The sequence below is a fragment of the Crocodylus siamensis genome, chromosome 4 (genome assembly GCF_052110815.1).
Source record: "Crocodylus siamensis isolate JL-2025a chromosome 4, ASM5211081v1, whole genome shotgun sequence".
NCBI lineage: Eukaryota > Metazoa > Chordata > Crocodylia > Crocodylidae > Crocodylus > Crocodylus siamensis.
The window spans coordinates 202,053,410-202,070,503 of record NC_143398.1 but is presented as its reverse complement, the minus strand read 5'-3'; the positions used below and the strand labels follow the sequence as shown (position 1 = coordinate 202,070,503).

The following is a 17,094-nucleotide window of genomic DNA, read 5'->3' as shown; positions in this document are numbered from 1 at the left end:
CAGGAGCCTGAACCTGTGGAAAAGTGGTCCAGGGTGCTATGCTCCAACCTAGGGCACATGTCTGCAAGTAAGTGAAAACGTGGGAGTTCCCCTGCTTGTGGATGCACTCCCTGGGTTAGGATGTGGCAGTGAGATACGCTTGCTGTAGGAATCTCCTACAGGAAATTCCTGTGGCATGTGTCTGCAAGCTGGAAACTGCCATGAAGTTTTCCCTGCTTGCAGAGGTACTCCCTGAGTCAGGATGCAGGCAAGATACACACATCATGGGAATCCCCTGCAGGGGGATTCCTGGGGTGCATGTCTGCAAGCTCCCTCCTGCAGGGAAACTTCCATGGCATGCAATAAGCAAACAGATATCCTCTCATTTAAGTCACCACAAAATGTTGCCAGAAACAAAGGTAGTCACAGTTTGTGGACAATAGCCCTGGTGACATCTGTAGACACCAATGAGGTAGAACAGCTGTGGCAGGATACATCCCACTACAGCTGACCCTGGTCCAAAGACAACATCTGTTTAGTCCAGGGGTAGGCAATGTTTTTTAGCTGGAGTGCTGAAAAACCCCACAATGCCTACCTTGGAAGGTGCCAGAGTGTCGCCATGCCAGAAGAACAAAATGAGAGGCAGGGGGTACATGGCAGGATGCTCTTCTTGTGCCCCTTTCCCCCCTAGACCTGCTGCCCCTTGCCACTCCACCTAAAGCCCCTGGCCTCCAGCCCTGGCTGCCCCTGGCTATCAGCAGCTACCCAGAACTTGTGCCAGCTGCAGCCCCCCAGGCTGCAAACAGCCCCTGCCTCTCCAGCCCCAGGGAGCTCAGCATGATACCTGGAATGCTGACTGCAGTACAAGAGGCTTGCAAAGAGCTGCTTCCTTCCCCAGCCCTGCTGCCCAGGACCCTAGGCTGCCTCCAGAGGACAGCATGTACGACCCAGAGTGGCAGCTCGTAAAGAGGGGCCACACAGGGAAGCTGCCTGCTGCTGCAAGCTCTGCATGGTGCCCAGGTCACACTTCCCTTGTGTGCATGGGACCAGCATGTAGGCAGCACACAGGGTTGTGCCCCTTACTGCTGCCCCTGCCTGCAGGGGAAGTGTGACCAGGGCAGCAGGGAGCGTGGAGAGCGCGAGGCAGCTTTCTGCACCTCCCTGCTGTGTCCTGCCATGCTGGGTTTCAAACGCTGCTCTGCAGCAGCAGCGGTAAGGGCAGCACAGTGGCAGTGAGGGCAGCATCACTGGTATCTGCTGCCTCGCCAGAAGCCTGGGGCTGGAGTCTGGGGCTGGGAGGCAGGTAGGGCCAGGGGCAGGAGGCAGCAGCTGTTTGTAGCCTCCCGGCTGCAGTCCAGCCTAGGTTCTGGGTAGTTGCTGATAGCCATGGAGCCCGAGCCAGCTTTCAGTAGGGCTTCCATCCTCCCAGCTGCCTGCTGGGAGCAGCCTGGGCTCCATGGTTATCAGCAGCTACCTCAGAACTTGGGCCAGCTGCAGCTGGAAGGCTGCAAACAGCTGCTGCCTCCCTGCCCTGGCCCTGGCTGTCTCCCAGCTCTGGGCTCCCAGGGGCTGGGGCCAGGGCCGTGGTCAGTGTGGGGCTGGGGCCCACCAGCAGCATGGGGCTGGGGCTGTGGGCCACCCAGCAGCATGGAGCCAGGACCAACAGCACGGGGCTGGGGCTGGGGCTGAGGCCAGGGCCCACCGACAACAGGGGGCTGGGGCTGGAGCCTGGCTATGGGCAGCATACGGCTGGGGCTGGGGCTGGGGCTGGGGCCAGGGCCCACTGGCAGCATGGGGCTGGGCCCTGCAGCAGCACGGGGCTTGGGCTGCAGCTGGGCCATTGCCAGCACCAGATGCGGCCAGCAGCGGCACTGTGCTGGGGCTGAGGCTGGGGCCACGCAAAGCTGAGGCCTGCAGCAGTGGTGGTGCTGGCTGGGACTGGGCCCATGCAGAGCCGGGGCCCACCAGCAGCACGTGGCTGGGGCCAGGGTCTTTGGCAACACCAGGATGGGACCAGGTCCCATGCAGGTCCATGGCTCTGGCCCCATCCCGGCACTGCTGATGGCCCCAACCAGGCAGCAACACTGGGCTGGAGCGGTTGGTGGCAGTGGTGCCAGCTAGGGCCAGGCCCACCGGCAGCACGTGGCTGTGGCCATGGCTGGCACTGTTGGCAGCTCTGGGATGGGGCCAGGTCCTGTGCAGGTCCACAGCCCCAGCCCAACACTGCCAACATCCCCAGCCTGGCAGCGCAATTGTCCTGAGGCCAGGGGCAGCGCTGGCTGGGGCCGGGGCCAGGGCTGGGGCCAGAGCCAGAGCGGTCAGCAGCTCCAGGATGGCCTCAGCTCAGCAGTGGCACTGGGCTAGGGCCAGCCACAGCGGTTGTGCCAACTGGGGCCAGGCGCAGGCAGGGCCAGGGCCTGGCAGTGGCACATGACCGACAGCATGGGACCGGGGCCAGCACTGGGTCGAGGCCAGGGGCAGGCAACGTGATGCCGGGCTGGGGCTGGGGCCTGAGCAGGGTTGGGGCTGGGGCCTCTTACCAGCTAAGGTCAGCGGTGGTGCAAGGCTGTTCCTGGGCAGCCACGTGCTACTCAATCTGGGTATGGCTCTTCCCACCCCTCAGGGCGGGAATCTGTCTGTGTGCCAATCAAAACCATGCCATGTGCTACCTTCGGTACGTGTGCCATAGGTTGCCAACCCCTGGTTTAGGCAAAGAATTTCTCCTTAAAGTACATCTCCAAAAGCATTTTACAATAGCAAATCTAAGTAAGTTTAGAGGTGAGACCTAAATTTTGAACGCAGCACAAAGGTATCAGGCTCTGAGAGAATGAAGGTGATTCCTCTATACAGATGCATCACAGCTATGATAAGAAAAAATGGATCTATAAATACTTAGATGATTTCAAGGAGATTGTGTGGGAGGGAGGGTCACCCTACTGAGCTAAATTCTATTCTCAGTTGCTTTGGTATAACTCCAGAGTGACTCTGTTAGAAGACTGCCCTTTTGCACTAGTACATGTCATTTTATGCTTTGTTTTCCAGAACAAATGCTTTCTCTGCCAAATAAATTTTAGATTTCTACCACTAACTCTCTGATGGGGTTAGTAAAATAATTTATGCAAAATAAATGAGAAAACAGAAAGGTCAGTCAGGGTACCTAAGCTACATGAGGGGTTTATTGTTGGGATTTTTTTTCCTATAGACCATGCTTATATCTCTAGATACTGAGGATGCTTAGAGAGCTCCCATAACATCCTATAACAGACAATAACTGAGCTGAAAGTAGAAGCCCTTAAAGACTTGCAAAGTAACTTGTTTAAAATACAAGCAATTTAATAAACAAATCTTAGTAAAATAAATTAAACCTTTAAAAGATGCAGGACTAGAACAGACTTTGCAAAGAAAACTTTATGCAGAGAAAATAAGTGATTTTATAGTTTGAATTTAGATAAACAATCTCCTAACCCAATTTCTGAAAAGGAAAAGAAGAAGAAAGAAAGGAATTCCACTGAAGCAAAGGTCATAAAGAAAGTGCGATGAGAAACATTTATCCCATGCAAGTAACCCCTCCTTTAAATTCAGCTATGAGCATTGTGCAAAACAGCCAAACTTGAATAAATTCAGCAAAGTTTGCATTTAAATAGCAATACATGTCATAATTAATCTAACTGACAGTCACAGCTGAAAGGAACCACAAGTGTGTGAATGTGATGAATGTAAGTGCTATAAAGTAGGCCCGGCATCTTTGACTCCTTACCCAATATTTATAGAGCCTGGCAGAAAGATCTCAGTTTGGAAGGCCCTCTTGAGCTCTGTCACCAGCAAAGCCTGAAAAGGAAGATTTTATTTAAGGTATATCTTTTGTGATAAAAAAATTTGATTATCTAGAGTCCCCTCATTTAGATGATATTAGGCATAATCCTTTATAGCAGTAAACATCTCTTGACACATTCTATAGAAACCGAGAGTATTCCCCACCTCGCATGACTGGACTCTCTATGAATAGATAAACAGGTCTACCAATAAAATATCTGATATATTTTCTCTTAAGGCATAAACTGTAGACATTACAGTCTTAGGCTATATAGCACTCTACCTTCTGTTTTTCTGTAGTTGTGTAGTTCTCTTGAATGGCAAACTGAAGATCCAAGTGATTTCATTGAGTGGAAAAATAAATGAAAATTGAAAGTCATAACTTAAAGGAAAATAACTGTATGGTACCATATTACAGTAACAGTCCACACACCTTAAATGTACAGTACATAAAAATAACAGAGTAAATGTCAACTAAACGTACTAATATCAAGTTATTTTTCACTAAAATACAGTTTCAAACTATGTATTCCAGAGAAAACAGTCAATAGGTTAACCAAAAACCTCTTAAAGGTACCTGGGTTCAGGGGATCTAAATGCCATTCACAGTTGTGCCAAAGTCTACCTTTGTGACTTCTTGCTGCCTTAGTGTCCCATCTATAAAACAGAACTAATCCTATTTTCTATCTTGTCTGTTTAGATAGCAAGTTCTTCACAACAAGGATTATAAATTTTATGCGCAGTGTCTAGAACAATGGGGCCATGATTTCAGCTGTAACCTCCATACACAATAAATTGTAAATTTTTGAAGACTCTATCATACCAAATAGAAATATTGGGCATTAGTTTCTGTATCTGTTACTGCATCTGCTTTGCTGCATTACTTGCATGAAACACTGTTTTTAATGCCCGCCATTAAACATTATCCTTAGCTTGGTGAGGGCACCCACTACTGGCAAACTTACTGTGCTCATGTTAGAAATTAAGACCATCATTTAATACAATTCACCTGCGACCTTTTGAACTGCAGAAACTCTGACAGGCTTTGGATTCTAGGGCAAGACAATAGAGGAGGTACTGAACAAGGGGGATAGATGAGAGAATAGTGTGCTTGCTGCCACCCATATTGTACTGATCCTTACATTTTATCTGTCCTGCTATCAAACACTAGAGATGCTCAGCTGATAGAAAATATTACAGACCTATGGCTGGCTTAAACTCCCCTAAACTTCACAGACGCTCTTTTTCCTTCACTCTTTGCTTCCCTCAGTGAAAAGAACCAGCTTGAAGCAGAGTCTATTGTTACATTAAAAACATACCTTGGTCAGGTAGAACCTTATTCTTTTCTTCTATCAATGTGAAAAAGTTACCATATACCCCTTTCTTAACCATTGTTTTTAAGAGGTGGAATCTCCATTCATGGTAATTTTGCAAAAGTGAAACAGATACTTGACTGAGATGGTTTAGTTAGGGACAATCCTTGCCCTGGGCAATGGACTGGAACAGATAACAGAGTGGGGTCTCTCGATCACCCTACTTTCCTGTGATCTGATCCCAACGTGTGAATTGATATTCTTCAGCCACATAACCCTTTATCTTATTTGCAGAACGGATCCAACAGCCAATAAGAGCCTGCTTCATCCCATACTTTTAAAATAGTTGCATGTCAAATAAAATACTAATTTATGAAATATCAAAAGTAATCCTTGCTCAAACATCAAACAAATCTTTTCCCTGCTCTAAGCAACTTCTCTCCATTTGCCTCTACCAGCCAGTACTTACTATTACATACAGATTCCAACAGCACACATGCTTTGTGGTGATCAGGTTGGATGGAGTCCACAACCTGTTGTGAATTTTGCTGTTAGAATAAATGAAGGGTAACTTCTCTAAAGGTGAAAGAGTTACATGAGTGTGAGAACAGATACATATGTAAAAAACCATATATTTACCCAATTTGAATCAGAAAAAGCCCCTATAGATATATATAGTCTAGGGGGGTTGCAGTACTTCCCTGAGCTAGCAGTCCCAGGTGCTACTTTTGGGCTTCTTAATGAAGCTCTAAATCTGTCTGCATAAGTTTATATGTCCTCAGCCACGGTACAACTATCACTGATGTCACACTGATACCAGTAAGCATCGCATAAATGCTTAAACAATTACCTACAGTTAAGCAGCAATTGAAAATTAGAATTTGACTTTTAATAAACCCATATCTAGTCAGATATGTGTTTATTGTGTGGCACAAACTCACACACAGTAAAATCATTTCTATTATTTGCACACAAAATCTCTCTCACAATCTTCTCACAACACATAAGAAAAATGGCACATGATTACACAGGTCTACCTTTAAAAATAATATTCAAAACATTTCAATGAAGGATAGACAATTATTTATACTAATGAAATAGTAAACATTATAGATAACACACAATTTCCTGTAACCATTTGATCTTATTTCCATTGGGAGGGTTCAACTCATCAGGACTCTTAAACACAGAAAAACAATGTAAAAACTACAAATTACAAAAAGAAATGGTCACGCACATTCTGAAATTCATCCATTTTGCTTTGTGTTCTCTTTGGGCAAATATATCTCCCAGAACAATTTGATTCTTTTGTACACTAGCAACTAAAAACCACATTCTAAATATACAACAGTAAACACGTGCCACTATCAGTTGAGTAAGCAGCCGCTTTTTGTCTCTCTCCTATATGCACATACATAAACATGCACACAAGTATGCTCAGACACTTGGCAATATATTATGCTTTTGCAGTAATATGGATGTAGGTACATCAATGCCTTCTGGGTAAAAAAAAAAAGAAAATTCTGTTAGTAACTAGAGTAACCTGCTTGATCTACATAATGACTGCCCCTAGTATAACAACTTCAATATGACTGTATTTTAAAGCTTGTTTACATGACTCTTGTATGTGATAGTTATACAGGTTACTAATTTAAAACAGTGGTTACTGACTTAAAACAGTACCCAAGTTAAAATTTGAAATTTAACTCTTGAAATACTATGAACTGCAATTGCAAGGGCACCGGTCACTAGGGTATTGTTAGTGCCTTGAAATGACCAAGAAGAATTGCTGATTTTGCAAAGATCGCTCGAAAAGCAGGAATTCTATTTGAATTACTAACATAACAGATGTTTGTTAGGATCTGCCGTGCAGCCTGCACACACAGTTATGCTAATTTGGCACTGTTTCCCTTCAAGTTAGCTCTGAGTCATTAGAGCACGCAGTTAGTAGGTCCTTCTGTCTAACTAATAATTGCCTATTATTGATATTAATTAACATTTTTTGCACCTTCCCTCAGTTTTGACCTAGTATCTGTTGGTAGTCTAATCACAGTGGCCTATTAAAAGTCAAAATACAGAGGCCTATAGCAGTCATGAGCCATTTATCAAAAACCAAACAAGGCCAATTAAACAGGCAGCCAGACAGTTGTCTTGATTTGCCGCTGACTGTTTCTTGATCACCATTATAAATTGCTAATCGGGCAGAAAGTGCTAAGCAGTGCATCTGCAGGGGGTGGTTATTGCTCATTCCCCGCCTGGTGACAGGTGAGAGAGGCTAGTGATGGTCTTATTGATGTGAACTGCCCATCAGTTGGTAGTTATTGTTAAAGTTCATGATGCTACAGCTGATCCCTTCCTGCTGAGAGTCAATCAAATTAATTAGTGCTAGAAATTCTTCTGAATTATTTTAAAGCAGAAATACAGGAGGAATATACTCTGTAATTTGGTTCCAGGGGCAATGGCAAAAAAAAAAATCTCCATGTATTACAGAGTGGAAAAAAATCAAATATTGCTTCTTCCATTATTTTATAATAAGGGCTGCGGCTAAAGGTTTTTATAGCCACAGATCAAGAGATCATAATAGAAGCATATTGACAGATTTTTTTTTTCTGCAATACTCCAAGGAACTGGCGGTAGCAGGAAAATATATCAAAACCTTATCATCAGAGCTGAGATCTTCTGTGAAAAATCAATAAAGAGTTATACATGGTTTGAGTTTAAACAGTTCTCTGTAGTCATTTAAACATAGTGCATCTGTGCAGCTTTTTACCTCTGGAGACTGGTGTAGCCTAGCAACTGCAAGGCTTAAACCGATTAACTACAAATGAAGTACTGTATGCCTATCAAAGCAATTGTTCATGGTTGCCTTTGTTGCAGAGGCTGAGCTAATTGAACATGATACAGTATGAAGATAATTAACACCCATGAGTTTGTTAATTGCCTGTTAGCATTACAACACAGTCTCTTGGTTTCTTTTTAGCTTGCTCTCTTGCAGCTTCTTCCTCTCCTAAAAGGGCATAGGACTTATTTAGCTAGCAATATCATAGAGTTTATTAACCCTTTTCAAAAGAAAAAAACATTGTGGTAATGAAGCATATTTGCATGCTCTTGTCAAACACAAGCTCCCATTTAGTCACTGCAATTTATGGAGAACAGAAATTTGTTTTACACAGAGTGTACAAACTATGTTTATTTTCAGGGCTAATTTATTTCAAGCAATTTAGCCATTATAACTGCTTTAAAATATCTTTTGTGGGTTACTTTTATGACTCATCTGCTCTGCTTTCTAAAGTGAGCGATAAATGTCTTTTAGGGTTGGAATATTAATTGAAGGCAGCATCTGGTCAGCAGCTGACCTGCTATATTTGTCATCTTTGTTGACTATCCAGTTAAAACTAACAGCTTATTTGCTTTATTTACCAGCTTCTCCCCTTCCATGAAGGGTGGTAAACTGAATTTTATCTATGCTAACATGGAAGGCTGATGTAAAGCAAAATTGATTTTCCATAATATATTAATCTGAAGTAGATTTAATCTTAGCAAATTCTTTTAAATTAATTATTGTGTGTAGGAGGGTATTCCACTGTCATTTCTACTGACTGAATTGGTGAAGAATATATCTGCAAGCTCTTGAGGACAATGTAATATCTGAAGGTATAATTATGTGGAAGTTTTCTCTGTAAGAAGTAAGTGCTTACCACACAAAGCAAAATATAAACAGAATAGACACAAATGATTAGCATTTGGTTGCCACAGGCAAGTCTTTGATGTTGAAGCTCTACTTTTCCCACACTGAGTGGAAATAACGTGGCTGTGTCACAGTTGTTTAAAGCAGATTTTCTTAAATGATCTTGGTTTCTTTGCTGTTACTGTCATAGTTAATACTTGCAAAAAGAGCTGATCCCTTGAGGAATACTACTAGTGCCCAATTACAAGTTCCATCATCAATCATAAGTATTATTTATTCAGCAAAATGAATTGCTAATTAATAACTGATGAGCATTATGGCCTTGAAGTCTGTAACACTATTAATTATGCTTGGCAATTGGGATTCTGCCCACGAAGGACTACCAGGCACATTTTCACAACAATTAGTATAAAGAGGTTATCAAGGTACACACATACCTGCTACAATAGCAAGGAAGGGAAAAAATCATCTCTAAGGTTTTTAGAAAGTCATGCAGATTCTGTATAAAATAAACAGTAATACAGTCCACTGTGCTGAGCTGTATTCTTTAAAGTTTACAGTGACAAGGAGGCAAATATTATGTTCAGCATGTCAACTAGAAAATTTGGCATTGTGTCCCAAAATGAGTGTTCCTGCTGAAACTATACATAGAAGCAATGTGGTAACAGTATGCTTGATGTAACACTGCTGCCTTGTGTTTAGTATCCCATGGTTGCTTGGCTGGTACAGCATGATGTGATTAGTAGGCTGACATGGAACTTTGGACCTCTTGCAACTGCTAACTGATAATTCATTTGTATGGTCATATCTGTGTTACAACTGGAAATACGAGATTTCAAAGGGAAAAGTAGAATACTGTCTACAGTAAGCCCAGGAGTTTGCTAGTCTCTCAGTAACTTTAATATTCACTATGATCATGCTAGATTTGCCCAACAAAATCGGAATATATTCTCAGCCCTTCTTACCCTTTGTTTACTGTCTCCGCTTACTATATTATGTCTAATTGTGATTGGAAACTCATCAGGACAGAGATCCACTTTTTTATCTGTAAAATGCCAAGCATGTTGTGAATTTAAACACAATTTTAAAACACTAAAGAAACTGCACAATTAAAACTAAAAGTGAACTCCTGCTGCTGAGTCTGTAAACCATCAAATAAACATGAAGGGCTACTAGAAGTAGCCTTTAAAAGTAGCCTTTGTCATTATTTATATTAGTGTGGCACACAAGAGTCCTAATCAGGATGAGGACCGCATGGTGTTAGGAGGGGTGCAGACAGATGGAAACACAATTCCCTGCTCTGATAAGAATTTGATTCTCTCACACAATCTAAACGCTATGGTGAAATTTAAATGGTGTTATAATACAGAACAGTTATAATATTTGTATTTAATTTTCCTTGAAAACCCAGAGAGTGTCAAACAAGGAAGGGGCAGGGGGGAGGGAATTGATAACTATTCTGTACTTACTTAAATACCATCCTGGCAAGGAACACTTTGTGACCCAGTTCAGCCCTCCTTTCAGTGCGGCTGACTTTGGCCCTATGAAATAATATAAATATTTTGTGAAAAAAAAGCTATTTCAAAACGAAGGCATCCATAATTCCCACGAAAGAAGAAACGTTAACTACAATCTCATGGTTCAAGGCTGATAATGTGTTTACTTTGATCAGATATATAAATGCATGGCATGATTTTTAAAAAACAAAACAGTAGAGCTTTCACTCATTTATAATATCCTCTATTTTTTCTGAAAGCTTCTATAGACTTAGATTCATATGCTGTATTTCTGACTTGTAGAGGTGAGGTGAAAAAAAGCACAAAATGTATTTGCTTCACAGTCGCATAGTGACAACACTGATCTCTCTGAGCTTTATAAAGGGACCCCTTCTTTTCTTCCAGGGGTGGCTTATATGTATAAAAACTTATCTGGAGACAAGAGTGATTATTTAGTTTTTTTCCCTACACAGCAAGTCCACTGCTTTCCAAAATTGATATTTGTCTGTGTAAAGAATAGCTCTGTAATGGATCTAAATAAACCATAATCTGTAAAACTGGAAAATGACAAAATCATTTGCCTAGGGTTTGTAAGGATTTTGCCTTCAAAAATATTTTATAAAATACCAATTTTATGTAGAATTCTTACAATCTTTGTTTTCTTATGCCTGATGAAGGGTGAGTGTGCCCAAAAGCTTGCAAATAAATAAAATAATTTGTTTGAAAATATTTAGTTGATCTAATAGAAAATATCAACTCTTCCATGAGTTTTGGGGATTTTTTATATGTACAAATGCCACAGTGCCAGACACTTTGAAAGGTGCCTGGCGCAGGACATGTGCAGTTGTATAAGTGGCAAAATGCTTGTCAGCATGAAGAAAATGGCAGCGGTGCGCTTCTGAACTAAAACACCTCAGAGGTACTTTAGTTCAAAAGTGCGCCGCTTCCATTTTCTGCGTTCTTATATGCATTCCGCCTCTTGTACAACCACATGTGGTATAGCACAATGCACATCAGCTCACGTGTGGAGTGGACTCAATTAATCGAGTCTGCTTCAACGCAGCAAATCTCCAATGTGTTGCGGGACAAAAAGATACTTGTATAATTGCCCTTGATTCCTTTTGCCTCTAGACCAATACAGCTACAACTTAGATACCTTATAAAATAGCACTAACTCAAAGAAAAAAAAATCTTTTGGTTGTGATATGTTTTTTCTTAACTAGCTCTCTCTTTACAAAACATACTATAAATGTTTGTTTGGCAATTTATGTTGACCCATTAATCATCTATCATCAGCATCTATCCATGCATTGCAACAGAGTAAATAACTCCACTGTAGGATAGCACTTGTGTCTGGCAGCACTGTCCTATGGCAGAGTTAATTAGTTTACTGCATCCTAATAGCGCTTCACATGTAGATGGTGATATTTCACTTGCTTTACTGTGGAGCTAATTAGTCAACTCCACAGTAAATATCTCAGGTAGATGCACTGGGCATGTCTACATGTTCATTAATACACAGTGGCTACTGCACATTTAATTTAGTACTTGTATAATCAAGTGTTAAATAAATGTTCAGTAACCAGAGTTACTGTGTAGTAGCACCAGTAAATGCTTTTTTGGTGATGCTACTGCATAGTAGACTAATACTTTGCAGTAGCATATTAGCACTGTCTGTGCTTTGTCATGCTACTGTGCAGTGTTATTAGGCTACTGCCCAGTTAGTGTCTTATGTAGACATGCCCACTGAGTATTTAAATGATGCTCTAAAGCATCCTTATCCTTCCAGCAGGCAATGACTGAATAGGATGCTGTCAGAAGCACTGACAGGGAAGGGAAAAAAGACAATTGGAACCTCCAGGGCCCCTCAGGATGTACAAAGCTCTGTCCCAGATGACAGTGGTAATGTCTTAACTGCTAGGGTCGGAAGGGGCCTAAACAGATCATCAGGTCCAACCCCCTGCCGCCAGGCAGGGATGGGTGCGGGGTCATATCACCCCAGCCAAATATCTGTCCAGCCTCCTCTTGAACATAGGAGAGAGTACCACCTCACTTGGAAACCCATTCCAGAGACTGGCAGCCCTAACTGTAAAGTAATGTCTCCTGATGTCCAGTCTGAACTTTCTCTCTAACAATTTGTGGCTGTTACTCCTAGTAACCCTGGGGTGTTTGTGCAAATCATCTAGTGTTTGCCCAATGATCCTGCTAAACTAAATTAAATAAATTAGTTTCCCCACTTGAATTAGAGAGGCAAAGGACCTATGATATGGGCTGTGAAACCAGCAAAGAGTCCTGGGAGCATCCATACCCAGAAGAAGACTTGTGCTGAATACTGTAATTTCTATGTGCAAAGTCAAACCCAAGGAAATACGGAAAATCTGCCTATGGAATTGTAAAATAAGACATACTGAATATATAAATGTTACCTTCTTGCAGACTTGATGAAATTTAGGCTGTTTCTGTCTTATACATGACTAGTATGGTAAATAATCTAAGCATGGAATGTTTGAAGATTGATACCTATTTCAGCACACAGAAAAAAGTGTATTTCCTGCTCTCCACTTAGAAGTCAACTTGAAGTCAGAAAAGCAGAACAACTTATTGGTAAGATCACTCCAATGTTCAGATCCACCAGGCTGATTTTTTATTTTCTAGATATGATGATCACTTAAGTTACCAAGGAAGTTAATGTAAGATTGAAACTAATGGGACACCCAGAAGAGAAAAAAAAGCAGGAAATTGTGTTTGAAATGTAGCAGCAGCCATTTGGTATATACACTGCAAAAACCTGCAACTTACAGTGAATGTTCAATCCCTTCTTTAATCAACTTTCTTCTTGCCAAATCTCTATTAATTTTAAGCTACGTACAGCCATTAATTTGTCTGAATTCAATGGGTGCTTCCAAACAAGAGTGCACTTGCCCCTTGCAGCATCTCAGGTTCCTTTGAGATGCTGCAAGATGCACACCAGGAACAAAATAACGTTCCCTGCACTGCATATTGGCACTGTGGGGGCACAGTTTGATACCTGGAGATCCAGGTATCAAAAGATATCCCGAGGAGAAAAAGTGGGGCAGGACCCAGGTCCAGGTCCATGGTGCCTTCATCGTTGCTTGTCCCTGCATGGGCAGGCAGCGTGCTTCAGCACCGGGTGAAGTGCCAGCCATAGAGATACTCTGGCTGGCTACCAGAGTGGCTCTGTGGAGGACCTGAGGTAACCGGTCTGAAGCAACTCACCCTCCATGATGAGTAAGTAGGAGATAAGGGGGCACCTTGGGAAGGGTGGGTCCCCCACCTACCCCCACCCAGCCCCTGATGGCTCCCCTGCTGGGCCCCAGCCCCCAATTCCTGCCCCAATCACTCCCCTGCCCAGCCCCAGCGCCCACTCACTCACCCCTGACTGCTCCCCCACCTGGCCCCAGCTCCCAGCTCGCTTCCTTGCCCAGTCCCAACCCCCACTCCCAGTCCCATCACCAGTCTCCAGTATCCCTGCACTCACTGGCTGCAGCAGCAGCTGCCAGAGCCACTTGGGGCCTCATGGCACAGCCACCCCACGTGGCAGGGGGCAGTGGGGATTGGCCCTAGCCACCTGCCACCCACACTGCTGCATTGTGGGGGTGAGTTCAGCTCGGCAGGGCACCGCACGGTGCCACACACCGTTGGGCAGCTTGGGGCAACTCAGGCTAAGTGGCGCCAAGCCCTGAGTGACAGCCACAACAGCCCTGTATTGCCTGACAGTGCACAGCACCATGCAGTGCCCTACTGAGCCTGGCTGCACCCCCGTGATGTGGCAGCATGGGTGCCAGGAAGCCAGGGCTGATCCCCACTGCCCCCTGCTGCCCCATGGGGGGCTGTGCCATGAGGCCCCAAGCAGTCCCAATGGCTGCTGCTACTGCCAGTGTGTGAGGGGACACTGGACCCAGGCTGGGGCTGGGCCCAGGCAGGGGAGCAAGTGAGGAGCTGGGATATGGTTGGGGAGTGAGCAGGGTGGGCAGGGAGCACATGAGCCCTGTGTGGGGACTATAGCCCCTGCAGGAAGGCATGTGGCCCCTCTTGGGGGACTTTGTCCCCTGTTGAGGGGCTATAGGCCTCTGTAGGGGGGTGCTGTGGCCCCTGTTGGGGCAGCAGTCCATGAGCTCTGCAAGGGGGCTGGGCCTTGTGGGAAGCAGGGGACCCAATCCTCCCGAGAAGCCCCCCCTCAAGCCCTGCACTTCAAGACTGATGTGGACAACATGGAGAGGGTCAAGAGGAGGGCCACTTGCATGATCGGGGGCAGCAGGGCAGGCCCTACGAGGACAGGCTATGGGACCTGAACCTGTTCAGCCATCACAAGAGAAGGTTGAGGGGGGATCTAGTGGCCTGTTACAAACTAGTCAGAGGGGACCAGCAGATACTGGGGGAGTCCCTGTTCCCCCGAGCACTACCAGGAGTGACTAGGAATAACGGTCACAAGCTGGCAGAGGGTAGGTTCAGACTAGACATCAGGAGGCACTACTTCAATGTCAGGGCGGCTAGGATCTGGAACCAACTTCCAAGCAAAGTGGTGCTGTGTCCTACCCTGCGGGTCTTTAAGAGGAGGCTGGACGAACACCTTGCTGGGGTCATTTGACCACAGTTTTTTCCTGCCGTAGCAGGGAGTCAGACTAGATGATCTGCTCAGGTCCCTTCCAACCCTACCAACTATGAAAAAAACTATGAAAACCCTCCCCACACCCACAGTCCCCTCACAATCCACCCACAAACCTGCCACCCCCACAAGCCCCTCACTGACATACCTGGCCCTGTGGGTCAGGAGTGAGGAGACTGGGATGGGGGGCAGGCTGTGCGTTAAAAGTGAGGGGCAAGGGCAGAAGCATGGTACTGGCATATCAGTGCTGCTCAGTGCTGCACATCCTGGTGAACAAAGCGGGTAGGGGCAGATCTGATTTTTCTATGACAAAAAGCCAAAAGTAAATGCCAAACTGTATAGATATTTAGAATTTGCTTTATTATGGTGATAGAGTCACTGGTAGGCTTCCAGATTGCTTTAAAACTGTAAATAGATCAATAAAATATTGCCCAGCTGATTTGACTTCTTTCTCTGTCTCTCTCTCTCTCACTTATATATTGTTGTTGTTTGTTTGAATTGTGGAAGAACATGGATTTGGGGGTAGTTTAAAAAGAGTGACTTGGGGATTTTTTTTATCAGGAATTTGGCAGTTTTTAAATAGGGAACACCAGAATTTCTGCTAGTGAAGCAAGTGGCAGGACCCAGACAGAGAAGCCTGCTCAGAGCTAGAAACTGAGACCCAGCTGGAGGTGGCAGGCCACTACACTGAGAACATCTTCTGGGTGATAGCTGCCCAGATCACTGGATGGTGGCACACATGGCAGTTGTGCTACACAAAGGCCATCTGTGTAGCCACAGCCCACTGGCAGCTGGCCCAAAGGAGCAGGTGCCTCTAATGGCTGTGCAGTCCCCATCTGGGTCTGGCAGGCATGCAGCCTTGGGGCCAGACTGCTGCACTGCATAGAGAGTGCAGGGAACTCTCAGGGCTGCTTCAGGGCTAGTGTCCACAGGTACCAGTTGGCCAGGCCCCAGAAGCTACTGTCTATTTGTCCATTCAAAATTGCCATGGGCTCTGAGGCCCACCTGGTAAACTATATGGGGGCTAATGGATGAGTGGAACAACTGATTCTGTGGGACAACTAAAGAAAAAAATGAGATAGGATTGACATGGGGGTCAAAGGGTCAAAAATTGAAAGTAAGTGCTCTGGAGGGGGACACTGAGCAGAGTCCCCCCGGCCACACCCACCAGTCCTCAAAAGCATCCAAGCAGCTGGTAGACACTGCCCGCTGGTGCTTTGACTGGAAACATGCTTGGACAAATGAGAGAAAAGGAGCCTCTCACAGTCTCTGGGCACCTTCCCAGCCAAAGCCTCCTTCCTGGTCAAGTACAGGGCCCATGTGGCCAGGGCCAGGAGGAAGTTGACTAGGAGGTCCTGGGACTTGGTGGGGCTACAGATAGGGTGATCAAAAACAAAAAGAGGGGAGGGAAAATTCAACTAGAACCTCAAGAGGAGGTTCTGGAGGTGAAGGTAGAGGGGCTTTAGCCTGGCACACTTGAGGATTATGTGTGCCAGGGTCTCCCTCCACCCACAGAAGGGGCAGGAGATGGGTGTCTGTGAAGCTTGCCACATACACACCCATGGCAACAGCTCCATGTGGAGCTGCCAACTGAGGTCCCCAGTGGCTTGTGGGATGAGGGTGGAGTACAGACTCGACCACTGGGATGCCCCACCCACACCTGCGCCAAGCAGGTCCCACCACTTGGTGTTTGGGTGGGACACGAGGGTGACATGATGGATCATGCAGCACACAAGCATGTAGAGGTAGTGGCGATGAATAGTGGAAAAGCAGATTGGCCTGGTGTCCTCCAGCTGGCTCAGGTGGTGGAGTGGGGAGTGCCACAAGGTCAGGCAAGGTGCCAGCCCCAAGACAAACTCCAGTGGGCTGGGACCACCACCATGCAGCACCTGGTCAACAAAGGCAATGGCATCATGAGGTAGGGAAGATTTCACCCCCTAGACCACATGGTAGATCACACGTGTCATGGGTAGACCCATGCACCAGACCAGTTCAGCTGGGTCCACCCACTCCTGCCTATCATAGTCCAGGAGGTCTCCGATATGGGTGACACCAGCCAGGATCAACCTCTGTTGCAACTGGGGTGCCTCTGCTGTCAGCACCTCCAGCTGGAGGAGGTCCTGGTAGAACTCTAGCAGCCTCACAGGTCCTGTAGGGAGAAGCTAGGCAGGCCAAGGA

At 45.3% G+C, this 17,094-nt stretch overlaps 1 protein-coding gene across 1 annotated transcript in view; it reads right to left on the bottom strand.

Moving 5' to 3' along the window:
• Nucleotides 1-17,094, bottom strand: part of LOC149867443 (uncharacterized) — a 193,253-nt gene that overhangs the window by 127,801 nt on the left and 48,358 nt on the right. Inside the window, exons 4-6 of the mRNA XM_090041709.1 lie at nucleotides 10,263-10,334; nucleotides 4,076-4,117; nucleotides 3,737-3,807 (exon numbers count right to left, since the gene is read on the bottom strand). Of these exons, the coding sequence (XP_089897835.1) occupies nucleotides 3,795-3,807; nucleotides 4,076-4,117; nucleotides 10,263-10,334 (127 nt within the window). The 3' untranslated portion in view covers nucleotides 3,737-3,794. The remainder of the gene's footprint in view (nucleotides 1-3,736; nucleotides 3,808-4,075; nucleotides 4,118-10,262; nucleotides 10,335-17,094) is intronic.